At 41.8% G+C, this 12,621-nt stretch overlaps 1 protein-coding gene and 1 long non-coding RNA gene across 5 annotated transcripts in view; one reads left to right on the forward strand and one right to left on the reverse strand.

Annotated features, from left to right (window-relative positions):
* The window catches only part of FAM184B (family with sequence similarity 184 member B), a 39,421-nt gene extending 33,577 nt beyond the window's left edge, over nt 1–5,844 (reverse strand). The window contains exons 1-2 of one of the 3 annotated variants that reach the window (XM_048046111.2): nt 5,644–5,844; nt 4,346–5,254 (exon numbers count right to left, since the gene is read on the reverse strand). In XM_048046111.2, coding sequence (XP_047902068.2) covers nt 4,346–4,480 — 135 coding nt within the window. In that variant the 5' untranslated portion in view covers nt 4,481–5,254; nt 5,644–5,844. The remainder of the gene's footprint in view (nt 1–4,345; nt 5,255–5,643) is intronic. The other 2 variants (XM_013180435.3, XM_013180444.3) reach the window with 2 other exon arrangements.
* Nucleotides 5,845–5,996: 152 nt separating this feature from the next.
* On the forward strand, nt 5,997–11,090 carry LOC106035556 (uncharacterized). Of its 2 annotated transcripts, XR_001206852.3 has the most exons (5): nt 5,997–6,147; nt 6,635–6,727; nt 7,090–7,146; nt 8,977–9,153; nt 9,618–11,090. It is a non-coding gene; the product is annotated as an uncharacterized lncRNA (long non-coding RNA). The 2 variants fall into 2 exon arrangements; XR_010830972.1 differs by lacking the exon at nt 8,977–9,153.
* Nucleotides 11,091–12,621: the final 1,531 nt, after the last annotated feature.

Consider the following 12,621-nt stretch of genomic DNA (forward strand, 5'->3'; position numbering starts at 1 on the left):
GAAGAAACTAAACTGCACAATGAACAATAAAATCCTGCCATGTTTTCGTTAGTGTACTTCAAATATGGGAAGCCAGATGTCTAATGGTAAACAAGAGTCTGTGGTTAATTCTGCTGTGAATTGTAAAAGCCACCTTACTTTTTTGGAGGGGGAGTAGGAGGAGGAGGGGAGCCTGACTGAGCTTATAAATATGCCATACTGAATACACAGCTTATCCACATTGTATTTCTCTGCATCCACTAAATCCAAATCACCCCTCAAGTCAGTTCTGCTTATGAAAGACTCCAATTCCATTACTTGGCAATTAAAATTATTTATTTATTTTTGCACTTTCAAACAGATGCATTTTTCCTCACTTTCAGTTTAGTGGATAGCTATTCCAATACCAGAGCACTACAACTATTGCTATTACCATCTGACATCTGCACCTTTAATTTCAGGCTCCCAAGCGCTGAGATCCTTTGCAAGGACAGACGGGTACTGGCAGGGCAGAACGGAGCAGGCGCGATGCAGTCTGTGTTGAACACCTTGAACATGCAACAGGACAAACGTGCTTGGTGAAATGTCAACAGTGGTAAGAGTCAGTCTTTGAAAAGGAGGGCCAGGCTTCTAAAAAACTCATAAATGGCCTCCATTTGAGCTACAGAAAGCAGTAGTTTGTCACCTGAGGCAGAATTTCTGGAGGTTTGTATTTTTACTACTACAGCAAAAAAAGTGCAGAACAGAAAAAGCACTACATGACCGAAGGTGTGAAAAGTTGCTCTGTTCTACCTCTCCAAAAGCAGAAACAGCAGGACAGTAGAATGAGAGCTGCTTTCAAGATCTCTGTGCCTTCATTACTTGTGGGGATTCCCGTACCAACAAACATCGTACCATGTCACCAGCAGTTCACACTGCTGATAGAAACCATCACCTTGCCCAGCTTGCTTCTGCTACTGATGTCTCTGCACGCTGCTCCTTTGCCTTTGAGTAGGAGGCAGCCACCACTGACTATAAAACAGAGAAACAGAATGCAAGGCAGCTTTTGTATCATACACCTAATTTAAACATATTGTATTCATTTCTCCTTTTGCCACAATGCAGAGTGGATGAACAGAATCACACCACCCAGTTCCAACACCCTGCCACGGGCAGGGACACCTCCCGCCAGACCAGGTTGCTCAAAGCCCCATCCAGCCTGGCCTTGAACACCTCCAGGGATGGGGCATCCACAGCTTCTCTGGGCAACCTGTTCCAGTGCCTTGCAGCCCTCAAAGGAAAGAATTTCTTCAAAGTATCTAAACTAAACCTACCCTCTTTTAGTTTAAAGCCATTACCCCTTGTCCTATCCCTACACTCCCTGACAGAGTCCTTCCCCAGCTTTCCTGCAGGCCCCCTTTAGGTACTGGAAGGCCGCTCCAAGGTCTCCCCGGAGCCTTCTCTTCTCCAGGCTGAACAACCCCAACTCCTTCAGCCTGTCTTCATAGGAGAGGTGCTCCAGCCCCTTCATCATCTTTATTATGGCCCTCCGCTGGACTCATTCTAATATGTCCATGTCCTTCTTGTGCTGGGAGGCCCAGAGCAGAATGCAGCACTCCCAGTGGGGTCTCATGAGAGCAACACAGAGGGAAAGAATCACCTCCCTCACCATGCTGGTCATTCTGCTTTTGATGCAGCCGTGGATACAGTTGGTTTTAAGGGCTGCAAACATACATTGCCAGCTCATGTTGAGCTTCTCATCAACCAACATCCCTAGGTCCTTCTCCTCAGGGCTGCTTTCAGTCCATTCTCTGCCCAGCCTGTATTTGTGCTTGGGATTGCCCTGGCCCTAGTGTAGGACCTTGCGCTTGGCCTTGTTGAACCTCGTGAGGTTTGCACAGGCCCACCTCTCCTACACGTCCGGGTCCCTCTGGATGGCATCCCTTCCCTTTAGTGTGTCAACCACACCACACAGCTCGGTGTCATCAGCAAACTTGCTGAGGGTGCACTCAATCCCACTGTCCATGTGGAGATGATTCAATGAAATTGTCAATGAAATTGTCATCGCTAGGACAGAAAGTTGTAGTTGTATAACAGATAGCAGTAGGTCATACTATGTTAGAAACAGGAAAAGAGAACCCTATGAGCAAATCAAAACTAAGAATGAATTCATTATGGTTATCCCAACTGTAACAGAAATGAAATGAGAGTGATTTGAAAGGGAGCTCTCAAAGTTCCTAGGCCAAAACCGATTATAACACTTTTTTCATATACCCATTTTTCTGCTAATGCAATCTCAGATTTTACTTCATAGCTGTTTGCTGTTGGTATAGCAATAGTATACTCAGAATATAGAAAAGAAAGTGTATGATTAAAATTCAAATCCTGCCCCAAGTTCTCTGTAATCATGCATGTTATAGCAGAGAAAATTGGTTCTTGAAAAGCCACATTCTAAAACAGAATGATTTGCTTTTCAGAAGTACTTTTCTGAGTTTCAAGTATAAAACAAGATGACTTAAAAATATCCAGATAAGGACTTCTATTAAAAGTAGAAATTACCCGACCCACCTTTTAACAGTAGAAATTTATCAGGAACATATAATTTGATAAAAGCCTTACTAACATTTTGCCAGGATCCTTTGTTCTGAGGTAAAATTTTCGCCTTTCTGATGCAAAAATAGCTCTCAAAAGTTTTTATCCCCCAACTCTAAGTCTATCTTTATAAAGTAATCGAATAGTTTTTACATGGAATAAGGCATTCTTTCCCTCAAAAGAGTTGAGATTAGAGAGACTTTAAAAAGAATCATGATGTATAAAAAGGAAGGCACAGAAATCTCACAGAATATAAATTCAGCTTGTGGAGTTGAAAAGTTGAAGAAGGGTTTCTTTGCACAGATCTCATCAATATGCTCTAGGTCAGAGGTTGAGAAATGGATTACTCAGAAAGAAGGAGCTGGTAATTCCTCAACTCTTCTACTCTGAAGTATAATCAGCTCCCAATTAGCACAAGAGACACAGTTACTGCTTTTCTGTTAGAAAAGGGATTTTTTTTTTTTTGAGTGGTATTTATGGTCAATTTTACTTAATATCAATCTAAGATAGCAACTGAATACCAGACAGAGACCAAGAAATTTAGGAAAATCATAATCTGATTTACAGACATCTTTCCGTGCACATTTCACTCTGTTTGAGGAATCGGGAATGGTATCAATAAACAGAAAGTGCTTCTCTCTAAGAATAATAAAAAGCAATATTGTCATGTACTTGGACAGTTAGCTTACAATTACCACAGAATCAACACGTGCCTTAAAGAGCAATGCATGCATCTGTGGGCAAAAAGTAAGGATCAAATTTTTTATGGTGCTCTTATAGAAACATCCAACCAAAGCACTGGTAAGTAAGCATGGGCATAGGTACAGTATAGTAAGTATATACAGTTAGTACATGTGTAAGTATAGGTAGCTCTTGTCTGTGTATAATACACAACATAGATTATCATATATAGTCATCATTAGACGAGAACAATGGCAAGCCATTCTAGCAAGCCATTCTAACTCAAACATTTTAATCCTTTCCTATTGTTTGACCTGCATTTATAGTCAGTGTTTTTGCATTGCTAAAATGCAGTAAAGATACAGAGCATGTAAAAGTGTTAAAAGTGTTAATAACCAGGGTATGAAATAGCTTTTTCTCACTAACAAAGGTGAAGCATAAACGTAGCTTAAAAGGTAACTGTCACCTGCTACAGATTTTCTCTCTCTCCTTTTTTTTTAAGAAGAAAATATTCAAACATTTCTTAGTGTAGCTTGGTATTGACTGAAAGTTTTAGTACCATATATTAAGTCATCTAGTTCTGTCTTCTCCAACTCCTGTCTTTTACTAAGGTCATTTAATGAGTTTCTGTTTATGCACATCAGTTACAATTAAGCACGAGACAAGAAGTAATACTCTTTAGCACCACAGTTTGGCTGCAGCTGTGCAACAAAATCACATGAGAATCTATAAAATGCAGGTGAAATGACATCTTGGTAATTCCAGGAAAAAGCCCCTAAGGTCAATTCATTTGAGCAGAGTGCAGACACGAAGACAAACCCTATGTCTTCGCATAGCCTGAGCTCTTCTCCCTGTCGCTCCCCATTAATTAGAGCTTTTGCGTGTGAAACCCAGGTCGCCAGCCACACAGGCAACCTGCGAAGGCTGTTCTGTAGCACCTGCAGGGAACTGTTGGAAACGAAGTTTGTGCACAGGGATGCTCTCAGGAAGCACCTTACAGGACAGCAGCACTTTCCTTGCCCTCCTCCCAGGCAGGGGCCACGGGCAGAGGCAGCTCCGAGCCTGGGCTGGGGCAGCCTCACCTCGCTGGGAAGGCTGCCACGGGCAGACCTACCTTGGTGAGCTGGGCAATCTTCTTGCACATTTTCATGTGAATTTCCTTATTGCATCCTTCCGCCGAGCCGCTGCGAAGGGCTTTAGATCCATTGCAAGTCCCGGGCTGATGAAGCTTGTTTATGCCGGAGGCCATTAGGCTGGAAATATTTTAATCAAGTCCGTTTGTGTATGCTCCGGGCAGTGCGAGCCTGTCCTCGCTGCTTGCCTCCCCACACTCAAACCCCCGCAGCACTGGAGGAACTTCAGCCCCAGACAGGGCAAGCTGCAGCAGCTGCTTCTCTCCCTTCTGTGCAGATGTCCCAGTCCTTCAGCAAAACACCCAGGCGAGGAGGCAGAGAACAGCATGTGCAAGCCTCCTGATCGTGGTGGTTTTTTTTTTTTTTTTTTTCCTCCCCTTCTTTTCAAATGGTTGAGCTTCCGCCAGGAGAAGATGCCAGCGTCTGGATGCTACAAATTCCCCACAGGATACACTGAGCCAGCCAGCCAGGCAGCGGCACAGACGTTGCTGGGGATCTAATAAGAGAGATCGTCTGCAGATTAAATCCTGTTGCCTTCCTGGACGGCTGAAGGATCACAGGGGTCGTCAGAGGAGGATTATGGCACCTTTCACAAGCTCTGCTATTTTGGCAATCCTCTCTAAGTCCGGATGGACCAATAAAGTGATGAAGGAAAGCTAATTCAATTTTTGCTGCTCTGCTGAAAGCAGAATGAAGCAGTTCTGCCACCTCAAACACACAGCTGAGCCCCAGAAAGGTGTCCCGGAGCAGGTCACCCTGCCTTATCCAGAGACTGGCCAGTTCCCCTCAGTTGCACTAAACACATTGGAAAGTAGCCTGAAGAAAACAGACAATATTGCTGGGCTTTTTTTCTTCATCTGCAGCTATTCATTCTCTTGAAAAAGACCACGCTTCAAAATGTAAAAATAAATAGATTAGAGCACAGCAAAAGAAGGAAAAGGGCATAAAAAAGGCAACTTTTTTTTTTTTTTTTTAAAGAATGGTTCAGTAAAGTGTTGTGAAAGAAGAAAAAGCCTACTGGACATGTTTTAACAAGTCCAGGAGACGGGCAAAGGAGGGAGAAAGCAAAGTAGGGGGAAAACAGAGGTGGAGAAGAAAAAGGAGAATGAACAGGTAGGAAAGCTGAGAGCTGCTCAACACCCTGCGATGTGTCACCACAGCCAGTGCAAGGGACCCCAAAGAGCAAGCCCCATCTCTGCCCGGACGAGTACACAGGGGACAGAGGCTGCTTCTTCCCCCGTCCCACGCAGGTAAGGCGGCTTCCCCGGCCCCCTCTCACCTCCTAGCAGCACCTTCTGTCCTTCTGGGGCTAGAAGCTTCCACTTTGCTTGCCGTGGCTTTGAAAAAGAGCTTCTTGTGATCAGAATTGGGAAGGAGAATTATCCCGTGTCAGCTAAGGGCAGAGCAAAAGGAATCTGCAGTAAAAGGGGAAACCTCGATGAGGACAAAAAGGGATAAGGTCCTGTTAAGAATAAGTAGTCCAAAAGGAAACAGATTGGGCAGAAGAAGAATGCCTGCAGGCAGCAGGGGGGAGAGGGAGGAGAGAGAAGATGTAAGAAGAGAAGACCTTGGGACAGAGAAACCAAACCCTTTAACTGCTGGGAGAAAAAGAAGGACTCTAAAGCTTTGGAGGCAGAATCTTCACTCCAGGAGTGAGAGTGAAGACTGACTGAGAAACTTGCAGAAAGAAAACACCAGGAAGGAAAATGAAGATGGTCACAGCCGAAGCTAGGTACTAAGGAGGGAAGAGAATTTAGCCCCGAAAGAACATTGATAAGAAAAGGTAAGAAACATAATCTTTGCACAAAGTAATGACTAAGTGTGGTATCTTCATTAATTTGCATTAATGTCAAAGATGCTGCTGCCTGGGACTGGAACTTTTCTGTGACTATGGCATAAGGACACTCCATTGCCTCGTATCTAATAAGATGTGTACACACAAAAGTTCAACTCTGCTAATATATGGTTATATTATCTTCTCTACATGGTCACTGATTTGAGGGAAAAAAAATGCAGGAACTTAATTATATGCATAATTTTGATAAAATTGGCAAGCTTATTAGGACAATCAAGAGAACGCAAAGGGCTAGAATAGTTTCCTAGCTACCTTGTTTCCTCAGAAAAAGAACAAAATTAAATGAAAATAGAATGCTATTTAAGACAAATGCAAAGGGTTTTAAAAGTACTTGCAATAATTCACCTGTGTTACAACTCTAATACAGAGACAGCAATGTTTATTTTTATTATTATTATTTTTTTTCACTGAACAGCAGGGTAGTACATTGCTGGACATGAATGCATGCCTGGATGGAGACTTGAGGCACTTCCACTGGCAGACAGAGTAGAGGAGCACAGAACTTCAGGTACGCTGGGAAAGCAATAAAAAACAGGTTATTTTCAGGCAGTCTGTTAATATGCTTTGGGGGATTAGAAGGAAAAACTTGAGGCTTTGGTACAAGATGGTGTTGTAGCAGAACATAATTGGTCATTGATAAATTATTCCGAGTCCAGAGAGTCCAGACAAGACTTGTCAGCTAATAGTTCAAACATTGGAAAAGCTTCGGTCAGACCTCATGCATCAAAAAATGCAACCAGAAAACATAACTTCACAGGAGGCTCAAGGTTTCATTGTTCTGCTACTCAGGAAAACACTTGATTTCAGTAACAGAATTGCAGCAGAGATTTTAAATGAGAATTTGACCTTTTTTTTTTTTAATTGGTCTAGGGATCGCCTGTGGATAAGAAGACAAAGCAAGAACATCACAAAGGGTCATTTAAGCAGGTACTATACAAAAGTGGATTTTAAGTGAACCATGTGAACACTTAAGTGGATGAGAAAAATGTTCTTGAACTCGGAGCAGTACAAGGCAAAGATACAGTTTAAAATACAAATGAGAACAGTCTAAACAGAAAACACACATGCACACACACTTCTGCTTGAATTACTATTGTTGCATTTGTTTTACATAAATTATGAGAGAGAAGGTAGTGATGGCACTATAGTCTTCAAGTCTGTTAGCAACTGTACACAGGTTTATAGCTTTGCTGCTCAGGTGTGTTAACTAATTTACTTACAAAATTGTGTCATATGAATAAGTGACTATATGCCTTCCACTTTCAGTACCTGCTGCTTGTTCAATATGCAGACTACACTACAGCTTCTGAAACTTTTATATCCTCCTTTGCAGTCCTCCTAACTCAACTGACCGTGGTGTGCATACTGAAGTTTAGAGACGTTTGTTCCACAAACTTTAGTCTCCTCACCCTTAGCATTTGGAAAAACACAGCACGTGGACTATCACTACATGAGAGTATGTTCTTTCGCTAACTTTGATAGAGGACTGGGACATTGTTACATAGTAAAAATTAGATATTCTTTTCATCACATTCTCCCAAAATTTGTCAGGTCTGTTTTTTTCATAATGTAGTATTGAAGGAATTTTTACTGTCTCACTCAGTGTGGAAGTCAACAGGACTTCTGGAGAATTCTCCTTCTTTGTAGGAGAACAAAAATATATATATATCCTTCTATAATATTTGTATACTACCTTTTTCCCTCTGTCACAAAGAAAAGAAACAACTTGGAAAAAAAAACTGCACTCAAAGTAACTTTTGAGTTCTTATCCTTTTACCATGGTACCAAAGCAATCTGTTATTGCCTGGTTAACATAATAGCACTTGTTCTTGTCACATAGTCAGTCTATAAAGTGACTCATGTCAGAAACAATCCCTGGCAGCTGATCAGTTAATGCCAGTAAAGACATCAAAGTCAGTAAAAAGCCTCTAAGTCACCATCATCAGGGTCGGCAAATGGGAGAAGATGCAATTCTAGGTACAATTCCAAATCCTTGCCACCAAATTAGCTTCCTGCTTACATGGCTGAAACAAATGGCTGGAAAGCTTTCATAATACATCTTTCAAATTCTTAATGATTTAAGCATCAATACAATTAAAATAAGGTGTGACCCACCATCAAATTCACCCACTTTATCCTCACTATCTCAACTGAAACCTAAGTCCATCAGTCCAGCATTATTTATACCTACAGAAAAAAATGGGTAGTATACACAAGGTAAGACTAGCTGTTATTAAAAGGGCCACAATTCATGAATTCCAAGACATGAAGAAGATACTTCTGTTGCAAATGTTTAATGCATAAGCTTTGTCCTTAGTTTAGTGTATTGCAAACAGCTTTCCCAAAGCACAATTAATACAGAGCCCAATTCTTCCACTATTTATTTGAATACTGGTCCCACTGAAGCCAGTAGGATTTTTTTTTATATGTATGAGGGCAAAATTAAACTGATTCCCCAGATTAGACTCTACTGATGTTTTCCAGCCCAATAAAATTTGCATTTGAAAATGGTGTAACAATACAGGTAGTCATTAACTGTCATGGTAGATTTCAAATGGCAAAGCCCTATCAGTAAAACAGATTTACAACTTCTCAAGTCAGTGTTGCAACAAAGGAAGATGCATCCCTAAGTGAAATGCTAATTTAATTCATAAATCACTAGTCTCGTTATTGATCTCCATTTAAATTCATTTTGATCACAGAGTGCCTTTTTGATCTCAATATAGAATTCAGGGACTGTTTATTTCCTTCTTACAGAAAAAAAGAAAGAAACAACAAAAAACTGGAAAGAGGAATAAGAAGTGGTCAGAAGACCCATAAGAACAGCTATCCTGCCCATGTAGTTCATTATCCTGCTTCCAGTAAAGCTTGCGTAGGGGTTGAATGCCAGAAAAAGGACAAGCATAAAGAGATTCTGTCACTGGTGCATCTTAGGTAATTACAATGATGGGATTATATAACTATTTTACAATTTTCCTTTCCTCCCCTCTCATAAGGCAAACAGGATTTGAGAGTCCAATTCAAAACTCATCAGAAGTAGGGCCGATTTTCTCGTTGACTAAAAATAGTAACTATTTGAAAACTCGTATACAATTTTGTAGCTGACTTACACACACATTTTGGAGGAATGTGGCAAACAGAATCTCTGATTACTACTGCATAATGATGGCCCTATTATGGATGAAGTATTACTGTGCTTATACTTCAATATGGAAACTGGAACCATCCATATGAAACAGTTACAAAAGCCCTGGAACACAAACTAAATGGGTTAGCAACAACTCTCCTTTTTTAACTTGCTTTTTACCCAGTGACCTACAAGTGAAATTACCACAAAATGAATGGCATGCAGCAAGTTTTGCTCACTCTGTGTCATTGTGTATCTGTTCACGTAACAGGACTGACAAAGGAAAGAGAAAAGCTCTTGAGCAGTGCCATCAGAAGAGACAGACACAGTCAGAAAGAGACAGCATTAACAGATGAGATCACTACTTGGAAGGACAAGGAGAGAATCTTCAGCACACTTCCCTCCAAAGCCTGAAGCAGCATCCAAGATCTGATTGTCATCATTGCTTTCCTTTTCAGTTAGGACTGTGTGCTCCTCCTGGCCTCCTCCACTCACCTCACTTGGCACTGCAGGACTGGGCCCAAGCTGGTATAGTCACTACCTTCATGCTTGTCCTGCTCTCCCTCAGCTCCTCATCCCTAAGGAAGCAGCTGGCTCTCACTGAGTCCTGACATTTAGTTCAGACCAGGACTGGAGTCCCAGGGCTGAGCTGAAATGAGGTTACCAGGACCCATGGGCAAAGGCTGGAAACCCCAGGGAGGCTGCTCAGGGGCCATTAAGACTTAATAGCACACTCAGGGCTCTGAAACATGACCTGCAAACTCTGACAGCAAATCCTTCCACCAGTTAAACAAAGTAAGTAGCTAGTATCACAAGAAGACAGTTACACTTTGTGGAAATCTGGATTGCTGTGGCATATTTACCTGAAAGCCAGTATGTCTAACCAGGTTAGACTTCAATTTGTCACAACAGAAGCCTGACTTCCATTTCAATCTAGGAATACAAAGCCTAGCAGAAATATTTAAAGCAGACTGAAGAAATAAATCTCACATCCTGGAGGAAATTGATCATAAGGGACTGCAAGGTATTCACAGGGGAAAATCTCCATCTGTAGATCTGAGGCGCAGGCAGACACAACTGGATTGCCAAATGTGAATCAAAAGTAATACAGTTTGCATTATTAGTTTCACTTAAAATAAAAGTCCTGGGTTTTTAAAGCCACAAGAGTCATAAAGTTTTACCTGTTCTCTTCCCATTTCAATCCTCTTCTTCATAAACAGACTACTGTGGTAGAAAAAAAGCTGGATGAATTTAATTTTCCAGCACAAATATCTTAAATAGAAAGATGATTACACATTATGTTTTCCCAGAAAATGTGAACTTGCAAAAAAAATAAACAAAATCTCATTGAGGATTCACCGTTGATAACGGTGCTTTTGAAGACTGTTTCTCCAACTAAAAAAAATGTAGAAAGTTGTTTTAGCATATATGATTTTATGTAACTAATATACTTGAACATATAGAATCCATTTCCTGCTCTCTAGGAACAGAATGGGATTAGTCCAGATCCACAGATGTTACCAGTTAATAGAACCTACAAAAGACTCATCTTTAAAAAGTAGGTATCTGCCAAATAACATGGAAATGTATGGTAGTATGATGTCTGAAAAATCTTCCTGCCACATGTATAAATGATTTTATTTCTTTTTTCTTGCTGCTGCTGTACATTCTCCACAAATAGCTCATATAACCCATAATCCTTGACACATTTGTAAATGGAAAATCATTCCATTATTTTGTTGATAAAAATCTACTAAACACTGTGACGATTCAGCTATGAAACAATACTGACCCCTAGTGTTCATCTATTCTATTAGATTTTTTTTTCTCAGAAAACAAAAAAAAATCCCTCACACACACAAAACCAACACTTCTTCAGGATGGGTTATGCCTGTTTGACCCACTTTCATTCCTAATGGTATGTCATCCATCCTTCCTAAATAACTACTGTCGCTTGAGGTAATTAGGCATGTTTTTATAAGCCTAAACACAGATAGATGTCAACTACCCTAAGTTCCTAGAGCCCATAGTGAACTGCTTATGTCCACATTTTTGTATGTTGTTTCTAATTAGTAAGTGCTCAGAATGTTTCCATTTGACTCATCATCCACTGCACCTTGCTTCTTGTAAAGCATCTCCCCCTCTCACAGCATGTTCTGTAACCAAGTCTCTGGAGTTTCAGCTTATTTGACCTTCCACTTCTTAATGAGATACAGAATTTATTCTCACTTCAAAGGATACAGTAGGTTCACAACAAATGCTTGAAAATGCAGGGGAAAATTTACACTAGTAAAAGATGCAATCTGGAAAGAACACAAATATTCTTTCCAACAAGACAGATACAACTCTTTATCATTCCTGCCCCCTTACAGATGACACAAAACGGAAAGATGTTTCAGTAAGAAAGGGGTTTTATTACTTTTAGACACAGGCAGGGCTTGGCCTGCTACCCCACTTGCTTTGGGGTAACAAAATCACAGATATGTTGAGGTCAGAAGGGACCTCTGAAGATCTAGTCCAACCCGTGGGCGGGGCAGGATCACCAACAGCACGCTGTGTAGGATGGCATCCAGGCCGGTTTTGAGTATCTCCAGAGGAGACTCCACAGCCTCTCTGGGCAACCTGTTCCAGTGCTCTGTCACCCTCACAGTAAAGAAGTGCCCCCTCATATTGAGCTGGAACCTCCTGTGTTTCAGTTTGTGCCCATTGCCTCTTGTCCTGTCGCTGGGTACAACTGAAGAGACCGGCTCCATCCTCTCGACACCCTCCCCTCAGACACTTATACACATTGATGATGTCTCCCCTCACTCTCCTCTTTTCCAGGCTAAACAGGTGCAACTCTCTCTGCCTGTCCTCGTATGACAGGTGCTCCAGTCCCCTCATAACCTTCATAGCCCTCCTCTGGACTCACTCCAGTAGCTCTATATCCTATAGACGGCCCACCTCCTTTTAATTTCTGCTTTTACTGACCCTTGCTCTAGAACAGTCACAAACTGAGCTCCAGCACAGGCATGGAGATAACCTCACGCCTTCCTAAAACGAGAAAACCCCAAACCCTGCAACCTGGCCACTACCCCCAGCGGAAAGCAAGCGGTCACTCCCTCCACCAAACGTCCCCACCTCCTCCCTCCACCAGCCCCTAGCCTCAGCTGATTTCTAAACCTCCTTTTCTGCACACATGTACCGCCCCCCCAACCCCGCGCAGCTCCGCGCTCCCCACAAGATGGCGGCACACGGGTTGAGGCACGACTCCGCCCGCCATTTCCCCGCCCGCC

Source organism: Anser cygnoides, chromosome 4, assembly GCF_040182565.1.
Source record: "Anser cygnoides isolate HZ-2024a breed goose chromosome 4, Taihu_goose_T2T_genome, whole genome shotgun sequence".
NCBI lineage: Eukaryota > Metazoa > Chordata > Aves > Anseriformes > Anatidae > Anser > Anser cygnoides.